Source organism: Perognathus longimembris, chromosome 7 (assembly GCF_023159225.1).
Source record: "Perognathus longimembris pacificus isolate PPM17 chromosome 7, ASM2315922v1, whole genome shotgun sequence".
In the NCBI taxonomy this organism is placed as follows: Eukaryota; Metazoa; Chordata; class Mammalia; order Rodentia; family Heteromyidae; genus Perognathus; species Perognathus longimembris.
In genome coordinates this window covers 4,307,038-4,328,879 of record NC_063167.1, presented here as the reverse complement: position 1 = coordinate 4,328,879, position 21,842 = coordinate 4,307,038, and the positions used below count along the sequence as shown (strand labels likewise).

Genomic DNA, 21,842 nt, shown 5'->3' with positions numbered 1-21,842 from the left:
ATCTTTTTCTTTTGTCTTTCTTCCCCATGGTTTTACCCCTGATGCACTGTAACTGATTTTGGTACCCTGGATATTGTATATACGTGTATTGGAACTAGGGAAGGGAAGGGAATATCAAAGTAGAGAGACAAAGGATAAAAGATAACCAATGCAACAGCAATACTTACAAAGCTATATGCTGTAAACCAATGGTACAACTCATAAGGGGAGGGAAAATGGGAGGTGGGAAGGAGGAGGAAAAATGAGGGAGGAGGTAACAAGTTGGATAAGAAATGTACTCACTGCCTTACATATGAAACTATAACCCCTCTGTGTATCACTTTGACAATAAAGAAATTTATTAAATTTAAAAAATTAGAATCTGAGCCATGCGACTTTTACCTCCCATTCACCACCAAAACACCACTCGTGAAGCTGTGGCTCAAGTGCTCGAGTGCCGGCCTTGCGTAGGGAAAGCGAAGGCGCAGAGAGAAAGCCCTGTTCAAGTCCTGGTACTGGCGTTAAGAAAACAATGCAAGCAAGGATAATTAAGCAAAATAAACCAAACAGGGACCTTGAAATGCATAGTCCTCAAAGTATATCTGCTGCCTAAATTTCTTCCTGACTTCTACTGTGGGCCCCTGTTGTGCTGGTTCAAACACACAGTGCAGTAAAACAGAAGAACCAAAGGGCAGATCTGTAACCTCGCCTATAGAGTCAAAGATGGCCCTAATGGTGTGAGAAGGCACGCCATTGCAAACCCCTTGATATTTTCATGGGTTTGCCTCTCCTTTGAGAGCCAAGGTGGGGTGGGGGGGGCCTCTGCCTTCCATTTCTTCACCCCATGTCTTCACCACCCCAAGAAGAACATCATAAAACACAGGCCAAAATGAGCAGAGGGTAATTTACTGAATGTATTTCATCTCATCTCCCTTAATCATGTAAAACCACCCCCACCCCAAGAAAAGGAAAAAAAAAACACATCCTGCATTCTGGTTTGTGTCCAACGCAATGTGCAAACTAATTGAGTGTAAAAAGCATCATTCCGCATCCTATCATTTAAAGGAAGTGTAACAATTGCTCTTCCTTCCCCCCAAAGCTCTGTTTTTTGCTATAATTCAGTCCATTCTCAATATGTCATTGCCAACACGATCTGCAAAAGAAAGTATATATTAAAAAAAAACAGATTCTTTATTTCTTGGTGCATTTATTTTCATTTTCCCCCTTTCAGCCTTTCCACATTTATACCATGCCTCCATCTGGAGGACTTTAAAAAAAAGAGAGAAGTTATAGACGAAGTTGCTATCCATAATGAAACACACATTCATCTGGTATTTAGCCTGAGAATTTCATTGCCAGGTGTCGTGAAAAGGAAAAAAAGAAAAAAGAAAAAGATATGGCCAAAATACTGCGTGGTATCTTGTTTCCAAACATTTCATGCTGTGTCGGGAAGAACTCGCGAGCGGGCAGCTGCTTTGACGGGGTGGAGAGTCCACTTTGAGGGGCGGGCAGAGGGAGTCAGTGCGGGGCTGGACCCGGGGGCATTGGGTCTCGGGGTCTCGGTCAAGGCTGGGTGCAACACGGTTCTCTGCTTGTCGTGGGTGGGACCCACACACCTCTGCCAGACTTCAGAGCCCCCCGGGGACACGGGAGCCCTCAGGGTCCTTCAGCCGTCCAAGAGGAAGGGGCAGCGAGACCCAGGAGATAGCACTGCTGTCCACCCGGCCTCCCCTTCCCGGGGGTACAACAAGTGAGTGGATTTGATCAGCAGGGAGCAATGAAAACAAGCTCTCCTCACTCAAGAGAGAGACGAGGAGCTTTGCTATGCCCACCTTTCCACGGAGGCTATAATTGAGAGTCTTTCAACTATTTTTTTTACAGCAATTAAAGAATTAAAGGTCAGCAGGAAAACGTACTTCCTTGTGGACTGATTAGTGGTGCAGAGTCGAGTAGCTTCTGCTTGTCAGGCATAAGCGCTGAGCGGTTCAGGTTGTACTCTCATAGGGAACCGGTAGTTCACAGGGCATTACGTTGACAAAATCAGGTCTAATGCCACGTATACAAGTGCAGGACGAAAGCCAGGCGCTGGGGGCTCAGGCCTGGCATCCTCGCGACTCAGGAGACTGAGATCTGAGGATCGTGGTTCCAAGCCAGGCAGGGCAGGAAAGTCCCTACGGCTCTCATTGCCAATCCAACGCCAAAAAGCCAGAAGTGGCGCTATGGGCCTAAGAGCACTATCCTTGAGCAATAAAGCTAAGGGTCAGTGCCCAAGCCCCGAGTTCAAGCCCCAGTGTACCTACAAACACAACAAGCCCAAGAAGAAGAGGGGGCAGGGTACCGGACCATCACAGGGCAAGAATTATGGGCTCCTCTAAGCGGCAGGCACAGGGCAACGAGCCGTCTGAGGTGTAGCAAAGTGTCTTGGGGTTTCTCAACAAAATCCCCCAAAGTCTCTTGTAGAAAAAGATCACATGGCACACGGTAGCATCTGTCCGGCGTTTCAGAAAGAGAACGGAGTCGACACTTTTTTTCTTTTTCCAGAGTCTCAAAAACTCCGGAACTCAAGCTACGGGGCAAGGCGAGTAGCTTGGACCCGACACCCACCCACGGCCGACCGCCATTCATCCGCGGGCTGGTCAGCCACCCTAGGACTGGGCCTCAATGCCCCCGTGTGAGCGGTGTCCCGACACCCACGCGCAGACCAGAGTCGCCAGGTCAGCCCCCACCTCCCTGATGGCCTCCCCCCCAAAGTGGGCCCGCGTCTGTCGCCCCACCCCCCACGCCCACCGCGACTCCGAGATCCACCCGTCGACTGCGACTCCGAGACCCACCCGCGGCGCCGCAGGCCCTCAGGAAGGTCACAGTGAGGCCCACGGGGATGGGAGCCAACCGCGCACGCCCCCCCCCCCCACCCCTGGACCTGGACGTCCCCGACCCCAGCCCGGCAACCCGGCTCTGAAGGGTGGGAATGGGAGGAACAAAAGCCCAGAGACGGAGTCACCGCAGACGCCATCCACCAACTAAGGGATAAAAAATGATCCTCCATAAGTGAAAGATGTAAAGAACCGAAGGGAGGGGAAAACCCGCCGCCACTTGCTGTGGAATTTATGTTTCCATAAGTGAAGCATTAGAATCCTCGACCAGAGAAGGAATTATTGATACGCATGCTCCCACAAGGAAGCTTCTCGAGAGGCCCATTCCAGATCCAATAATAATCCATATTCTTCCCCCGACGTGGCAAGTCCAATCTTTGATTTCCTTATCACCACCACAGATACATGAATCATTAAGCTCCAGCCCCGCGCAGGGGGGCCGGGTTTCTCTCACTCCACCTAGAATATTTAATAAAATAAACCCTAAATAATCCATTCACGAAGAGCCGACATTCCTTACACTTTTATAATAAATGTCTCCCTCTCCCATCCATCAAAAGACGACGCGCGTAAACCATGGCGGCGGCGGCGAAGAAAGGGAACGCGCTTGTCTCCGCGTGCCGTCATGTACCTACTTAGATCTGGACAAATTACAGCTGTACCCCACCACCGTTCCGGGGGGCGGGGGTCCTGAGACACGGCTTCCGCCGGCACCCTTCAAGCATGAAGACGGAGGAGGCCCTTCTCCGTCCCGTCCTCCGGAGCGCCTCCATGCTTGAGCCCGCCTGGTCTCTCCAGAGCTGGCCTCCCACACCGCCGTCCTGCTGGACCGGAGGCCCCCGAGCGCAGGGCCGAGCGTGGGGTGCAGACCCATCCCGGCCCCTCGGAGGGACGGGGCATCCCCTGACGCCCACTTTGAAGCGCGGCCTGGCTTCTTCAGGGGGAAGTGAGGACGAGAGAAATCAGCTCAGGTCGGGTGGCTCACGGGCCAGATTCCCGCGAACTGGCTGCCAACACGGAGGCTGAACGTGGACGGCACGGCCGCACCTGGCCGCAGCGTACCCCGCGCTGAGCAGGTCCAGGGTCATCCCCCGCAGAACCGCCACCCGTGGGGGCACCGCTGCCAATCAAAGGCGGGGGGGCGGGGACTCCAGCCCGCAGCCAATGAAGTTGGTCAGTAAAGTTTTACTGGAGCACAGCAATGCCTGTGACCTGGTTGTCCCCCGTGATATGTCACAGCAGTGGGGTTCGGAAGGCAGCCTGGTTCTTTGGAGAGAAACTCGGTTGGTTCAACATCCATTCGATCATCTGGAAGCCATATGCCACACGTAAGTCCAGGGCCATGTCCCGCCCTGGGCCACCTCGTGATGGACAGGAGGGGAGGGGTCTGTTCAGACTGGCTCGGGGCACAAGGACACGTGGTTTCCCCAAGGCTGAGGGCGCTTGTTTGGTCATGGTCTCTTGCTTTATATTCTGCTTCCAGAAGCTTCCATAGTATCACCACGAGTGGAACCAAGAATACCAGGCTCAAAGCCTATGGCTGAGACGTCTGTTAGAGTTTGTTTGGTTTTGTTGTTTTTGACAGGACTGGGGTTTGAACTCAAGGCGTTACGCTTCCTAGGCAGCGATTCCCCCACTTGAACCCCACCCCCAGCCCCGTTGCCTTCGTTACCTCTTAGGTAGAGCCTCTAGGTTTTGCCGGGGCCCGCCGGGACCACACTCCTCTTACCCGCAGCCTCGCAGGTTTCTGGAAACACAGACACGCCTGGCATGCTGGTGGAGACGGGGGTCTTGCTCACGTGTTTCCCAGGTTGGTCTTGAACCATGATCCTCTCTACTTCCCCCTCCCAAGAGGCTGAGGTGACCGGCATGCACCATCAAAACAGGCTCAGTAAGAGATTTGGGTGTTTTGACAAAGTGTCAGACTGACTGGTAACTCTTCCTTGGGGTTTTTCTTAATGTGAGACAAGACAAATGGATATAAGAAACCAGTGGGGGGGGGCGGGCGGGGGGGGACAAGAGGATCTGCTGATGCCTTCCCACCCTCATGAGGACGATGCTAACACACAGCTGTGGAACCGGGGGGCTGGGGCGGGGCTGGCACCCAAGCGAGGATGATGCACACACACGCACGCTTACAGGGGAACCCCAGGGCTGGGGCGGGCAGCAGCCCCCCAGGCCCCCGGTGGCGGTGTCACAGGCCTTACTGGTCTATAGTCACCTGGGAGCTGCAGGGAGGAGGAGAACGAGGTTCCCTGCTGGTCCTGGGGTTTGCAGGGGAGAGAGGAGCCCCTTCCCCACCCCCAGGAAATAAGAGACACGCCGGGGCACAAGGCCGCCACCCACCCCACCCGAGGTGCTGGAACGGAGCGGCAGAAAGCAGGACGGGAGGTCCTTGTGTCTGTCTGCATCTGCACGGAGGAAAAGAAAGGCTCGCTCACGCGCCAGACACGCCTCGCTCGTGCCCTGGCACGGAGGGAGGCGGGCGTGGGACGTGCAAGCCAGTGACTCGCACCAGAGAAGCCAGCCGGGGCGCGGAGGGCCGGGCCGGCGCCCTCAGAGCTGCCGGGAACGCGGCTCCGGCTCCCATCCGCTCCGCGGCGCGTCTTCTCTCCCGGCTCCCAGCCCAGGCCTTCATCTCCAGCTCTGTTTTACCCCAGGGCTTCGACCGTGGGGTGAGAAGTGGCCGATGGAGTGGCAGGCCTTCCCTCTGCTGGCAAGTCAGCCACGTCATACAACTCCATGTGGGGAGGGGTGTGCGTGTGTGTGTGTGTGCGTGTGTGTGTGTGTGCGCACGCGTGGATGGGCTGGAGATCAATACCCATGGGGCACAAGTGTCCTGCACAAGGCCAGCCCCAAGGGGCAAGTACTCCCCACCACCCCCCCAATGCTAAGGAGCGTCTCCCCTAGTCAGGACGGCAGGACCAGAGCCTGGCCCCCACCCAGCCCTTCCTGACCCCTCTTTACTAACAACGGCCGTGTCCCGCACCGCTGGCCGAGGCCCGAGCCCCTCGTTGGAATCACAGAACGCGGGTGTGAAGAAAATAGACAACGCCACTGCCTCGCCCCTTTCAAATCCGGACTTGGTGCTTGCTAGGCAAGCGCTTTGCCATTTGATCCAAGCCTCCGGCCCTTTGTGCTTGTAGGATGGTTTTGAGATCGAGTCTTGGTTTTTCTCCCCTCTGCCCCCAGCTGGGATCCTGCTCTTCCTGCTTTCGGTTGTAGCTGGGATGACAGGCATGCACCACACCCGGCCTATCTGTTGGGGGCGGGGGGGGGGGCAGGGTCTTGCTCACTTTTTACTGGGCCAGCCCTGCACTGCAGCCCGCCTGCTCCGCACTTCCTGAGGAGCCAGGATCGCAGGCGTGAGTCGATGTGCTTTTCCAGTTAAAACACTCCTCGGTACTTCAAAAAGAGAAAGACTTTGAAAATGGGCGTGGTCACGCTACCTCCCCCGGGCGGGCGCTGCTGCCTAACTGGGCCCACACGCCCCGGAGCAGGAACACAGGGGCAAACACTCGGCGGAAGCCCAAGTGCCACCCTCCCCGTCCTAGCTGCGGGAACGGGCTGTCCCGGGAAAATACTAACGAGAGCCCGGCGCCCGGGGGGCACGTGCCTGGAATCCTAACGACTCAGAACCCGAGGATCACAGTTCGAAGCCGACATGGGCAGAAAAGAGTAACCAGCAAACAGCCAGGCTGGAGGCGTGGCTCACGTGGTAGAGCACCAGCCTGGAATGTGAAGGGTGAGGAAGAGCTAGAGGCACCGAATTCAAGGCTTTAGTACCACCAAGGGAAGGAAGGAAGGGAGGGAGGGAGGGAGGGAGGGAGGGAGGGAGGGAGGGAGGGAGGGAGGGAGGGAGGGAGATGAGGGGGGTGGGAAGGAAAGAGGGGCTTCCGAGTGCGGTAGGCCGGAGGTGATGTCTTAGCTAGCACGTTAATTATAGGAATGGAGAGGGAGGCGTCGCCCGGGGTGGAGGGCGTTAGGAAGGCGTGCGCGTGAGCAAAGACTGCGGTGTTGAGCTCCTGCGTGGACGCTTCCTGACACAACAGGCAGCGAGTCATCGGCGTTCGCTGGCTGGTGCGTTGGCAGAGCACTACACGACGTGAGAGAGTTGGGGGGGCAGGGGGTTCCGCAGCCAGCAGGAGAGAGACTGAGGCTGTCGGAGCAGACCCGCCCCCTCCACTGGGGACTCCTGACGACAGCGCGGGGACCCAGCCCGGAGAGCCCCTATCCCCTCCCCAGCTCTGAACCCCGAGACCCGAGCCTGCATCCCAGACCTGTGAGCCGCAGCGACGCAAGGTCTGCCGTGACGGAACCACGGACTCACACAGGGAGGGGGAAGCGAGCCACCGGATGCCCCAAGCCCCTCGGGGCGCCGGGCATGGCTCTCGTGTCTGGTGCCGCCTTGCTTTCTTCTGCATCACCTCCAGTTTGCGCGTTACGTGGGGCGTGGGCCCCGGGACCCGGCCGGCTGGTATCTAGAGTACACTCGCCACTCGGGGAGTCCACGGCGGCACCGGACAGCCAACTCGGGCCACGCGAGCACAGCCGAGGGGACCCAGCCGAGGGGACCCCGCCCCCTCCACCCGACAGGCCCGGGGTCTGGAAGAGTCAGAAGCTACGGAGCGAAGGCAATCTGGATGCAGCCGTGGACAAAACCGGTTCCGACGAGGGGCCCGGGAGGTGCGGGGTGCCTCTGGCAGGGAAGGGGAGAGGTAAACCATCTACCAGCCCAGCCCCCGAACCCTTGCACCGGAAGTAAAAGCCACGTGTCTACCCCAAGCTCACCCTGGCCTGTGCCAGCCGCTTGCCACCCTACAAGCCGCTGCCGTCTCATGAGCCGACCGGGCTCCTCCTTCCCGGGCCGTGGCTGCTTTCCAAACTCGCTGTGGCCAGCTCTTCGAGGCAGCCTCCCTCAGCCGCAAGCTGGACCCCCTGTTCACCTCAGGGCCACAAGCAGGGCTGAGGTGATCTGACTCCGCCATAAGGCAGAGAGTCATTTCACAGCCTGTTAATTCCTAATGCAGTAACTGCACTATCACTCTGACTTTTAAAAGAGGTGCCTTCACTTTTTTCTTTGGTTTTAACATGTCGCCTAAGTGCCCCAATAAAGATCACCCCCTAATGAAGCCGAGTCCCCCAGACACAACCTCGTGACCACTGCGGTGGGCCGAGGCCAGGCGCCCAGCGCCCAGACAGTTCACCGCAAAGCCGAAGCCATCGCCCAGAGCAGGGACAGACCAGCAGAACCAAGCTTGCTCTGTGTGACCGGACGTTCCCTCTGGTGGTGATGGGCCCGGCCCTTCTGCCTGAGGATGGTCCCCCCACGGTGTGACAGGCTCTGCCCAGATCCAGCCATCACAACTGTACCGCACACCGAGATCACCAACTGGGACCCCAAGGCAGATCCCCCACCCGCCTGCCCGTCCGGACCAGCGTGGAGAGCCCCGCCCCTGGGGAGCCAACTGCTGTAAGGGCCCAGGGTGACCCGCAGAGCCCTGAGTTCCAGGCCCAGCTCTGCCACTGGCCGGTGGCGTTGCTGCGGGCCCCAGGGGGCCTGCCCTCCCCATCTGTGAAGTGGGAGCGCTGGCAGGTGGTTCCCAGGAGGTGGTGGACCCCGTTCATAGAATCTCCGCGAGCCTGGGCCTGTCCCGCGTGAGGGTAGGGGCAGAGTGTCTCGGGTCTCTCTGGGAACCTAGCAGCCAAACGCGTTGGAGATGTTGGGGAGCGGAGGGCAGGCTGGGCCGCTACGACTCTCTGGCAACTCTTGGGAGATTGGGGTGGGAACCGGACATAGCACCACCCGGCTTCTCAGCCTGACGGCGCGCCTCCAACTCAGAAGAAACTCTCCAGCAAGGCCCACGCTGTGACCCCTGGGGGGGGGGCAGCGCCCCTCAGAGCCTGCCACTGGCCATCAGGAACCTTGTGTCCCCATAGTCTTGCTCCTCTCAGCACCAGGTCAGCAGGCAGCAAGCTGCCCCAGAGCAGAGCTCACCTCGGACCTGCTGAGGCAGCAGACACGGCAACCACCTTCCCTTCCCTTCCCTTCCCTTCCCTTCCCTTCCCTTCCCTTCCCTTCCCTTCCCTTCCCTTCCCTTCCCTTCCCTTCCCTTCCCTTCCCCTCCCCTCCCCTCCCCTCCCTCCTTCCCTTCCCTTCCCTTCCCTTCCCTTCCTTCCCTTCCCCTCCCTTCCCGTCCCTCCCTGCCAACCACTGTCATCTCCAGAAGCCTTATCTCACTGGCTCCCCCTGGGCTGGCAGACACATCATCGGATCCCGGGACTCTTCAGCTTCAAAAGTGGCTGCCCCCATCCTGTGTCTGGCTGAGAAAAATCCATGTGTACTGAGGGCCCCAGCCTCCAAGAACAAGAATGGCTAGACTGCTGTGCCCAAGCGCTTCCCAGATCAGCCTGGAAGGTTCCTTGGCCTGAGGGAAGGCTTACAGCTAGGGAGACAGAAAGGGCTCCATCCCCATGTCTTTATCGTGCTGTGATCCAGCTGTGATCAGAGAATTACAGCTTTCAGATTGCTGGCCCAGCCAGCCAGATGACCTGGATAACGGCCAGCTGACCGGCCCAGGGCCTGGGTGGCACCGGTGCTGATGGCTCCGTCCAGGGAGAAGGCTGGGCCTGCACCTGGAAGGCCCCTCCTCCTGGGCTGAAGCTTCCCAGGTGGCACAGGCTGCCAGGGACACGCCAGGCCTGGTGCAGAGACAGCTAAGGCAGGAGCAACGCTGGCGAGGTGTGGTGGGGTGGATCTTGTGTAAAAATCCACACAGGTGCAGCCTGCCATCCTAGCCACGCAGGAGGCTGAGATCTGAGGATGAAGGTCAGGAGCCAGCCTGAGCAGGGAAGTCCATGAGACTCTGATCTCCAATGAACCGCCAAAACAGCTGGAAGTGGAGCTGGGGCTCAAGTGGTAGAGCGCTGCTTTTGAGCAAAAAGCTAAGGGACGGCACCCAGGCCCCGAGTTCAGGCCCCAGTAATGGCACCAAAAAAAAAAAATCCATACTTTTTATACTTCCTGAAAAGATTCTTATTTACAAAGTGAGAAGACCATCCCCACTACTAACTAAGAACACTCAAATTCAGATTGCACAGGGCAGCAGGTGTCATTGGCCAAGGCTGGGGGGGGAGGGGGGAGTTTCCAGCGCCAGTGGAGAAGTAATTAGCACAGTCGTGGAGGGGCGATGAGGCAGTATCTGGAAAAACTGAAAACTGTGCGCCTTCCAACCCAGCAGCTCCTCAGGCTAGGCTGCAAGCGTGGCGGACAGGAGGACGGGGCGTGTGCAAGGACGCTTGTGGAGACAGTATTTGTAATGCTAAAAACCTTCTGGAAGGCCTCTTCAAGCCCACTGGGTAGGGGAACAGCTCAAATGCTTCTTCAGGGAACACTACGGAACCATTCAAGGAATCTAAATACCCACACGGCTCAGCCTCGGCCTGTGATGTGAAGTGGAAAAACCCGAGCCGGGCACCGTATCAATCACACGCACACACACACACACACACACACACGCGCGCGCACACGCACACGCACGCGCGCTCCTCCCCTTCTTCAAGGGCTCAGCTCTGTCCCATCTCCCCCCAGAGAGCACCCCACCCTCACCCCAGCCCACTCTGGGTCCCCAGGACTTGGGTCTGAAAAGCTCAACCTCCCACGCTTCTGCACACGGCTGCCAGGCTTCGCGTGCAGGCCTGGCGGCCTCCCCCTTCACACCCCGAGTCCGTGTGGGCAGGGGAGATGGCTCCCGCTTCCCGCGCAGACGCCCACGTTTGGCACGCGGTCAGTATTTACTGCCTGGTTTAGTAAGATAATTTTCCGTGCTAAATAGGAAAGTCCGCCTCCTGTCCCCCCCCCCCAATCTCAAGCCAAAGCCATAGGTGGTCCCCCATCTCCAAAGAACCCAGAAACACAGCGCCTGGCTTCCTGCGTCCCTGCGGCACCTGTCCTCGCCGACGCCCCGTTCCCCTCGCCAGGACCCCACCGAAAACCCCGGCCGCCTGCACCCCTCCGGCCTCCCCCCGCGGAGGCCCAGGCTGTAATCTGTAAGCGTAAGAGCCACAAATAACTCCACACATAAATACAGCCTAAAAACACCCATAAATCATCCCGATTCCATCCCGGTGACAATTCTAATTTATAACGAGAGGCAGGAGAATGAACGCGGCGGCTTTCTTCTTTCCCGGGGCTTCGGAGCTGCTGCTGAGGACGAATCTACCCCACTGTTTCTCACAACCGCGAGTCCCTGATTTACGTATTACTGAGGATGAAATACGCCCGCAGCCGCCCGGCGCAGGGACCGCGTGCTGCGTGGATTCCTGCGGGCCCGGGGGTCCCCGCTCCAGCAGCCTCCTTCTCCCCGGGCTCCGCTCTGCCTCTCCCTCGCTTCCCACTCCTTCTGCCATTGCCCGAGATCCAGGTCCTCCCTGGCCCCCCACAACAATGGCTGATATATTTGCCCGGCCCGGGCTCCGGGGCTCAGAGCCCTCGCGGTGGGCCCGGGGCAGCAGGCTGGGCTGGGCTGCACCTCAATGGTCCAGGCAGTGGATTAAGTCCCGAGCACAGGCGCGTGAGGGGACTGGGCCTTCTCCGCGCAGGGCTTTGCTTTGGACGTGATCATAAAGCTTTGTGGTTGATGCAGTAAATTAAAAGGGGGGGAAAAAAACAACCAACCAAGCACCTCGCATGAAACCAAAGTTCTCCCTCACTTTCTGTAGGATGATGCATTTCTTGAACAGCCATTGGCTTCTATTTTTAGCAGCCCTCAAAAGGAACACAGGGAAAAACCCAAGTAATGACAAAGAGTGCCCCAAATACACACAGGCACCTGCAGGAGCCGGGGGGGGGGGGGGGCGCCGTCCGCGTGCTAGACACCACGCACAAGCGGATGCGATCTCTCCCCCACGTCAGTCTGCGGCACCAGCCGGGTCACGGCCACGGCATCCCTGTCCACGCGCTCAGGGTGCGGTCTCTGGCGGGACCCGTGAAGAGTGAGAAGCAGGTGCTGTCAGCCCCTGGAGCAGTCCCCTCTCCCCCCCCCCACCGCCCCCCCCCCCGGGGAAGCGACTCCAGCTATCAGGTAGTGAGGGGATTCCTTGCAGAGCCGCCCATGTCTGAGAGCCAGAACCACAGCCCGAAACCCAGAGGCAGCATCCGGGGAGCAAAATCCAAATCTGCCCCCGAGCCGAAGACATTTCCTCAGACTGGACTCCACGAGACCCGGCAAGAAGCGCACACCCCTACTGACGGCCTCACTCCCCGGCTTGAAACACCCACAGAGGGACGGACGGGCTCCCAGCAGAGGGGAATGGCCGAGCACCCGGGGGTCAGTGAACACCAGGTCTTCCGACAGAGAGTGCTGGTGTCAAATGACGCAGCGCAGCCCGGAAGTGACCCGTGGGGACGGGACAAAGCCTCTTCTCTCTTTACCTCGACTCCCTGGACCTTGAGTTTCATGTGGTCTTCTCGGGTCGTTTTCCCATCTTTCCTCTTTTTCCAGCAATATCCATCTTTCCTGTATTTCACTTTCTTCCTGTTGTAGAGAATCATTGAGCCATTCTGTGGTCTGGAAACAACAAAGGGTTAAGTTACCAAGAGAAGCGAGCAGCAGAAAAAAAAAATTGATGAAGAAAGATAGCATAGACCTGGGTTTTTTTTTTTTCCCCCTAAAGTTCTCTACAGGGAAAGCAATATTGCACATTTTGCCGGGAACATAATTTTTCACCTTTTATTGCAGCACCGTGGATTAACTGTGGTTTATGGCCAGCCAAAATTTGCTTGTGGATTTGGTACCTAATGAATTAAATGTGTCAATGATGGGCTTAAAAAACATCCCCTTAGTAATATCCACAAACTAATCAGGATAGACGGTGCAAGGGCCCGAGCAGTGCACTACAAAGTAGGCAACACACACGCACACACATATGCACACACACACATGCACACACACACACACAGAGAGCCAAGAGAGCCAAGGCTGTCACAGCAAGCCTGCAATGTCTTATCTCTTGTAGACGGATTTTCTTCGCATCTTTTAATCCATCACCCAGCATTAGGAAATAAATAAGTTGAACGCAGACGCTAGATGACTATGTTAAGAACAGACCAATGGAACAGCGAGTCGCCGGGCCCTCGGCTCTTGATTCATCACCTGCATTTAGATGACTGCGAGAGGCGGAGGCGCCCCCCCGCCGCCCGCCCCCAGCGGGCTAAGTACCCGATCTGTTCCCATTTGGGCCTCAGCTGCCAGAGGTCTCGGGAAACGCCAGGTAAACGCATCCACTCGGCCCACGCTCAGAGCACCTTGGGAGAATTCTCGCCTACCGGCTAGACGCTCAAGGCTTGGCGGGCCCTGCTTGTGAGGCTTAAAAGGACAAACAGAACCTGAAGTTTTGCAAGTAAAATAAAACATAAATAAGACACCACTGCCAGCTACAGAGAACTGGAAATTATTTTATGCTTTGGGGGTGGTTTTTTTTTTTGGGGGGGGGGAAGGTTGGGAGGAACGGATGGAAAGTAGGAAGGCCCTTAGAGCAGGGGTGGGCAGGTGCCATGGCAAGCCACATCCAGAATAGAGTGGCAGGGAGGGCAGATCATGCCAGCAGCCTGCCCACCGGCCAGCTCCGGGCAGCTCCGGCCAGCTCTGGGAAGCTCCAGGCACCCCGCACCTGATCGTTGGCAGGGAGGGAGGCACGCTGAGGATTTTGCACACTCCCGCTCACTCTCAGCCCAGGTGAGAGTGCTTTCCACAAAGGAGGCAAATGAAGAGGCTCCTTCCGACAGTGCTCAGCGTGGCCAGGCTCACTGCCAGGGCGGGGGCTGGGGCAGCAGCCGCGGGCCTCTTGCCTCCCCTTCCCGGTGGAGCGGCGGGCCCTGGGCGCTGGCTCTGACGGCTTCCTATCCACCGCATGGCCCGGTGGGCAGGTGGCGCGGCCGACTGCGGTTCCCGCCCAGCCCCGCGGTGCCGTTCACGGGCTGGGCCATGACTACACATCAACTCCATCGGAAATGATGGACTCTCAGCGGCTTCTCCCCGAGCCTCATTGTTTCCCGATCGGGGCACAATTGGGTTGTGTCAGTGCTGGTTTCCTCCCCGAGCCTGCACTGACGCAAACAATCAGGAAACAGCTCCACACTCTTGTCAGCCATCTGTCCACGCTTATGAGTCTGCATGGAAAAGCAACACAATTTGTTTCCACTTCGAAACGGCTCACGCCGTGGGGCTGTGCCTGCCCCCTCCGGCTTCCACTGCCTGGAGGCACTGGGTCTGAGTCTTCAGCTCTGAAAAGACCCACCAAACGCCCCCCAGTGCCCACCCACTGCGCCCCAGGACCCCATCTCAGAAGGCACAATGGAGGTACACACAGACCAGCTTCCTATGCATCTCGCCCACTCTCAGATCAATGGAGACTTGGTGGTGGTTGAATGGAATGTCTGTCTGCTCAGGTAGACCTCACATCAACCCAACCTACTTTGTGCCAGTGCTGGGACTTGAACTCAGGACCTTTGGCTCTCATTTGGCTTTGTAAAATTTTTCCTCAAGGCGCTGACTCTTGAGCTGCACCTCCTCTCTCAGCTTTGGGGTGATGAGCTGCAGATAAGAGCCTCCTTTAATAAAGGAGCTAGTTTTGGACTGTGAACCTTGTTGGTCAGCCCCCTGAGTACCTAGGATTACAGGCGTGAGCCACCAGCACCTGACTTTTGCCATGATTTTCGTTTCACTTGCTCTATCCCTAACCACGTTTCAAATACAGTCACTGAACCTCAGTAGCATCTTTGGGGTATCTGTCCCCCAAAAGATGTGGTAGGGACCAGAGAAAGGGGATCCCCCCAAAATACTGCCATGTGCAGAGTCGGAATCACAGCTGTACCCGCCCAGGCCTGTCATGGGACACCGGAAGCTGGATACAACCAGTACGTGTCCCACAAACGTGGCTTCAATGGAATCATCGTCATAACTCACAGCCGCCAGTGGCTTAACGGTGTGAATCACTCATCTCATTCTAGAAGAATCCGCCTCAGCTCTGTGTGACCCGAAGGTCTGTGTCCTGGCTCCAGGGTTTAGAAATGACGCGCGGAAAGCAGACACACTGTCCAAGGCTCGTGTGGCCCCAGGGCAAAGCGGCCATGCCAGCATCGCCCACTGGTGGGGAGGTTTTGAAGGAAAGAGGAGAGGGGAATAAGGTCGGCTTACGGGAGAACAAGGTGGGCTGGGCCATCTTGACCACCCTGACCCATCCCAGAGGGCTCTACACAGTCCATGACCACCTGACCCACCCCAGAGGGCTCTACACAGTCCATGACCACTTGACCCACTCCAGAGGGCTCTACACAGTCCATGACCAGCTCACCCACCCCAGAGGGCTCTACACAGTCCATGACCAGCTGACCCACCCCAGAGGGCTCTACACAGTCCATGACCAGCTGACCCACCCCAGAGGGCTCTACACAGTCCATGACCAGCTGACCCACCCCAGAGGGCTCTACACAGTCCATGACCACCTGACCTACCCCAGAGGGCTCTACACAGTCCATGACCACCTGACCCACCCCAGAGGGCTCCACACAGTCCATGACCACCTGATAGATACAGGTAGAGAGAGAGAGAGATAGAGACAAAATGAGAGAGAGACAAAATGAGAGAGAGAGAGAGAGAGAGAGAGAGAGAGAGAGAGAGAGAGCTTTTCACAGGTAGCTCCTGCCCATAATCCTAGCTGTTCAGGACACTGAGATCTGAGGAATGAGGTTCAAAGCCAGCTTGAGCAAGAAAGTCTGTGAGACTCTTACCTCCAATTAACCAGCAAAAATAAATAAATAAAGAAAGAAAGAAAGAAAGAAAGAAAGAAAGAAAGAAAGAAAGAGAGAAAGACAGCTGGAACTGGAGCTGGAGCTCATGTGGTAGAGTACCAGTCTTAAGCATAAAAACTCAGGGACAGCACCCAGACCCTGAGTCCAAACCCCAGGACCAGAATCCAAAAAAAAAAAAAAAAAAAGAAAAAGAAAAGAGAGAGAGATAGGGATGGGTGAATGGATGGATAGATGGGTCAATCGGTCAATCAGTTGATGAAGGAGTACTCCCACTTGCTAAAGAAGAAAAAAGACGGTAAGGCATGAACTTAATAGGAAATTCCTTAGAAGCCTAGAGAAAACAATAAAACCTTTCCAAAAAAGAATCAATCTTTGATATATGAAAAATATACCAGGCCTTGGCTATGATTAACGGAGGCTGTGAAAACATGAATCTTCCTCCAAATTAATGTGTCCATGAGAATCTTATCAAGTTGCTTTTAATCGATGTCAAAATTCTCCCTATGAAATTTATTTGGGAAGAAGAAACGGCAAGAATGCCCAGGCAAACCTCAATGAAGGAGAACAGGGTACAGTAGCCCAACCCACTGAGACGTATGCTGTGAAACCTCAGCATTTGAATAGTACGGGGGCTGGCGCGTGAATAAACACAGCGGTGGTGCGGGGTAGAAGGTCTCCCATCCACACAGCCAGCACGAACGATAAACCAGGAAAGTCAGGTCAGCTGTGACGGGAGGGCAGAAGAGATGACAGGGAGCTGCGCCCGGCACCCCAGGACAGCTCTGCTTCTAACTGGGCCGGCCCTTTCCCCAGGACAAACAAGACCACAACATCCTGGAAGACGATCTGGGGGGATTCCTCTATGACCTGTAAGCAGGGGACCAAAGTTTTCCTACTGGGATTCAAAACTCAGCCACAGGAAGATGGGTGCATGTGTTTATATAAAAATAAAAGTGCTAGACTCTTCCCCAGAGGCCTTGCATGAGTCACAGCCTGCTTGGGGGGGCGGCGGGGGCGCGAAGAGGCGGGGATCCCTCCACATTCTCCCTTCCCTTGGCATTGGCTGCAGTTTGGATTGTAGCCACCTTGTGGGTGGGTGCGGAGGTTTCTGCTTGCATCTCCCTAATGACTAATGAAGTCGAGCATCTTTTCATGTGCTTATTAGCTATTCATACAATTTCTTTGGTGAAATGTCTGTTTGAATCTCTGGCCCATTTTTAATTGACTTGCTTGTCTTCTCACTTTGGAGTGCTAAGAGCTCTTTCCATAAAAGCTGGAAGCAAGCCCTTTATCAGATGTCTGGTTTGCAAACACTTCTTCCCAGTCCATCATTGGTGTTGTTGTTTTTTTCTGAATGGTTTCTTTGAAGAAAGCAAGATGTTTTACTTCCAATGAAATCCAAGTTACCCATTTCCTCTTTTTCTGAATGCTGATTTTAGTATTCTGAGAAGGTCGGGTTTTTTTGGTTTTTGTGTGGTCTAAGTCAAGGTTACAAAAATCTTCTCATGTTTCTTCTAAGGAAACTATTCCACTCTATTATTATCTTCTCTCTAAGATAATAGACTTCAGGCCTATCATTTGGCAGAAATGTTTGTACATAGTGCGCAGTAAGAGTCTATGTGGATTTTCATCATGTGGGTATTCAATTGCCTTGTATCCTTTGTCCAAAGGGGGAAAAGTATCAATGAATGACCGAGTAGAAATGAATGACAGAAACGTAAAATAGGGACTGTCCAAAGGGTGGGTTCCAGCAGGAGGGGGGAGTGTGAACAAAGTACTTTATATGCATGTGTGAAAATGGACCGATGGAGCTGGTTGAGATTTGGGGGGAGAGGCGGGGATGAGGGAGAGTGGCGGAGGGGTGCGTCTGATCCAGCTGCACTGTATGCATCGAAGGTCATGCTAAATGAAACCTTGCACCACGGATTGATGCTAATATAAAAGGTAAGATATGTTGTATTTTTCAAAAATAAAAGCCTATTCCTTTCCTTGCTGAATTGCTTTTATATTTTTGCTGAAAATAAATTGAACATAATGATAGGCTTTATGTCTAGACTTGATATTTGCTTCCTTTGTTTAAGCTTATGTCAGTACCATGCCTCTTGAATATCACAGCTTCCTAGGAAGTTTTGAAATCAAGGACAGTAAGTTCTCCACCTGGGAACCTTTTCAAAATCGTTTTGGCTATCCTGAGTCCTTTATGTTTCCATAGACATTTTAAGATGAACAATCTCAGAAGTGGCATGGGGTGGGGTGAGTTGGGCCGGGGGGGCGGGGAAGCCTGCTAGGTATTTGATAGAAGTTGAATTGAATCTAGAGATCAATTTGGAGATAATTTCTATCTTAATAATATTGCATTTTCCAATCACTTCGACCAAAGTGATTCTAATTGCATTTACATGGATTGTCTTTATGTCCACGTAGACCTTTAATTTCTCGGCATTGGACTTTGTCATTTTCAACGTGCAAGTACTACAATTTGTGAATTAAATTCACTCTAAGTACTTTGTTATTCTCGGAGGTATTTGTGAGTAGAAATGGTTTCCTTAATTTCATGTATGGATTGTTGATTTCTACTGCAAAGGAAGATAATTGACCTTTGCACATTAACTCTAAATCCTGTGACCTTGCAAAAACTTGCTTTATTACTTCTAATGAAAGGGGTTTTCTTTTGGTTTGGTAAATGCTATGGACTTCCCACACATATCATCAAGTAACCCATGAGTAAAAAATGTCCACTGCCCATGATTTTTATTTCTTTTTCTTGCATTATTGCATTGGACCTCCAAGACAATACTAACTAGAAACAGGGAGAATGTTTCGTCCCTACATCTAAAGCACAAATCAGCCTTTTACTTTTCAGGATAATTAACTCTATCCAAGACTCAAAATACTTTTCAATGGACTGAAGAATCAACTTGAAGAGGCTCCCGCTGACCAAAGATGGGACAATCTGAGCATCAATAAAGAGTAATCATTACAACCGACTAAAACACACTCAATAGGCTTTAATCCATACGCTGGTAATGATCCTAAAACAAACACCCACAAACTATGCATTGTCAGTACACACTAGCGACCTAAGACATCATCTTCAAAAGGGAAAGGCAGGAGGAAAGTTAGCCGTCCATCCACCTTATTTCTCCACGACAGCGCTCTCGCCACGGGCCCACGCCTGTCTGGAATCTAGGTTCTCAGGAGGCCGAGACTGAGAAAATTGCTGTTCGCAGTCAACCTAGGGGGAAAATGCACAAGACCCCGTGGCTCAAGGGCCAAAGCCCCTGACTAGAAAGCACAAAGCAGCAAGCACTCTCACTAATGAGGGTGAACTAGGAGAACTACAATGTCACCATCTTGTAATCTCAACTGAAGTAACAGAGCATCAACGGTGGGGTGGCGGTGGCGGACATCAAAAGGGAGCAAAGTAGCCATGTGAGGCTGTCATCTGACGAGAGTATATTAAGTTGTTGCAAAAAAAAAAAAAAAGGGGGAGTCCTTGAAATTAGACCGAGTGGGTGTGGTCACAGCTCCCACTCACAGATGTCTAGGGGCTCTGGGACCGGGCAAGGGACAGGAGAAGCAAATCAGGGGTGAGAGCGACACTCTAGAAAAGTCTATAGGACAAATGACCCGGCTCCATTCTAGAAAAGTCTATAGGACAAATGACCCGGCTTCTCCAGCTTTCTCTGAGAAAACTGAGAGGGGGGCAGGGAGAGAGCTAGAATCAGTACTGAAAGACTAAAACAGCCACAGACATACACCAGCCAAGAGCCGTGAATATCCTTATGTGAATACTGAATGAGCCAAAGAAACTGTGTGTGTGTGTGTGTGTGTGTGTGTGTGTGTGTGTGTGTGGCAGCTGTCGAACAATTGGAATTTGGAACGCTGCCGGATGTTTGATGGTATTTTGAGCGATTAATCTTAAGAGCCCCTGCAGTGCAGAAACCACCTATTGTTTTTGGAGAGGAATAGTGAAATAGTTACGGACGAGGTTAGACAGTGTGCGAGGAATGCATCGGCGAGGAAGGGGCGGCGGGTGGGGATGGAACCATACTGACCGCGCATGGCTCCCGACGGATGGTGCTAAGGACCGTTGAGCTCACTGCGCTGTCCTGGCTACGCTTGGGCATGGAAACTTCCGTGATCAAGTGTTCTTGAAGATGGTCAGCTGGGTCCGGTGGCTCACTCCTGTAATCCCAGCTACTCAGGAGGCTGCGGTATGAGCACTGAGGTTCAAAGCCAGTCCGGGAAGACCAACCCAAGAGACTTTTTATCTCCAAGGAACCAGCAAAAAGCTAGACGTAGAGGTCTGGCTCAAGTGGTAGAGAACCAACCTTGAGCAAGAAAGCTAAGCAAGAGAGCAAGAGCTTGAGGTCCTGAGTTCAAGTACTAGCACCAGCAGCAGCAGATGAAGGAGGAGGAAGAAGAGGAAGAGGAAGACAAAGAAGAAGAGGAGGAGGAGGAAGATGAAGACAGGAGGAGGAGGAGGAGGAAAGAGCAAGGGGAGGAGGGGACTGAGGGAGAGAGGACGTGGTGCATTGTGGGTCAGCTAGGAAGGGACACCCACCAGGGGAGAAACGGTCCCTGAACACGAGTCCTGAGCACTGGTCCACCCCTTTAGGGTGTGATATGTTCCTCTGGTTAGGTCGACAGAAGACAGTTAACAGCTGCCCGCCAGGGGTTTTGTTGGGAGACGGTAAAGAGGAATTTACGAAGCAGCTGGGTGTCGGTTCCAAGACTGCCTTCATCCTGCAAAAGCAAGCCCAGGTACTTTCCAGTGTCTGGCCTTGGGAATCAAGGCACATCAAACAGGTGTGGCTTGCAGCCCCTCCTCTTCGGAACCCCCCTGCCCATCATTTCTCTAGAGTCACCCTGCCCTGATCGCAGAGGACGCCATGGAGGCCCGGCCCGCCACCCCGACCTGTTGCCCCACGCGGCCTGCCCGCCCGCTGCGGCGTTGGCACCCCACGCTCTGCGCGGGCGTCACCCCGGGCTCTGCTGCGCCCCTAGGCTCTGCCCCCCCAGAGCGTCCCTGTAAGGACAGATGACAGGCTTGTTCTGCCTGGAGACTCCGGGAACAACATCCAGATGGCTTCCAAATGGCAAACATCTCCAGCGAGTCTCCTTTCTGCAGCTGGAGCCTCCGCTCCGGGGCAGCGCCTCCCTCGCTCTGTGTCCCCTCGGCCCCTTCGCTCGTGCCAGCGTGGGGACAGGCCCAGCCAGAGGGAGACGCGGCCTGCTCAGCCCGAGCCCCCGCAGGGCGGGCCACAGTGCCCACTGCGGGGATGCTGTGCTCGGGACCAGCCCCGAGTCCCCGTTCCAGTGGGCAGGGAGGAAACGGGAAGTGCCACCCTTCACCGCATCGCACGTCCCTCACGCCACTGCTCTCTCTCCAGATCTTTCCACCGGGGAAAAGGCTGGAGTCATCTGCACCATGAGCGGCAAGAGGCCTGGACCCAAATGCCAAAGATAACCGTGCCGAGTGCCCGACAACAAGTGCTGCCTCTCACTAATAGTGCGTGTGTGTGTGCATGTGTGTGTGTGTGTGTGTGTGCTAGACACAGGATGAAGCCCTCTGGAGAGCCAGGCACCTGTGGCTCACACCTGTCATCCTCCCTTCTCGAGAGCCGTCGTGGTACAAAACCAGGCCCAGGCAGGAAAGTCAGAAAGTTCATGAGACGTTCGTATCTCTAATCAACCACCGAAAAGCCAGAAGCAGAGCTGTGGTTCTGGTGGTACAGTGCTGGCCTTGGGCGAAACAAGCTCAGGGACAAGAGAATAAGCTATGAGTTCAAGGCCCAGGATCAGCACCAAAATTACCACATGAATAAAGCCCATTCCGTTTCCCATCTGCAGCCCGCAGTAACTCCGATCGTTGGCTCAGATGAGAAGGCGAGAAAGCGCAGAGACGGGCAGACAGTTTCCTAAGGCGACGTCGCTGGTAAATTCAGAAACCAAGGATTCCCCCATTACTACCCCTCTTCCCAAATCTGAAATACGGATGCCAGGCCTAAGCAACGCCATCTTGTCCCCACCACCACCTTAACAGTCACAGGGATGGTGGACTCCATTCTGAGAACCGGGGACGAGGCGTAGGTCCTTCCAGAGCGCCGAGGGGTCACGGATTGTTGGGCTTCAGGAGGGCCCTATCCTCCGCCCGGTTGTGGAGACTGTTAGAA

The 21,842-nt window shown here is 54.8% G+C and overlaps 1 protein-coding gene across 3 annotated transcripts in view; it reads right to left on the bottom strand.

Annotated features, from left to right (window-relative positions):
* Nucleotides 1-21,842, bottom strand: part of LOC125354523 (calmodulin-binding transcription activator 1) — a 639,297-nt gene that overhangs the window by 320,072 nt on the left and 297,383 nt on the right. For all 3 annotated transcript variants that reach the window (XM_048350159.1, XM_048350161.1, XM_048350160.1), the window contains exon 4: nt 12,286-12,421. In XM_048350159.1, coding sequence (XP_048206116.1) covers nt 12,286-12,405 — 120 coding nt within the window. In that variant the 5' untranslated portion in view covers nt 12,406-12,421. The remainder of the gene's footprint in view (nt 1-12,285; nt 12,422-21,842) is intronic.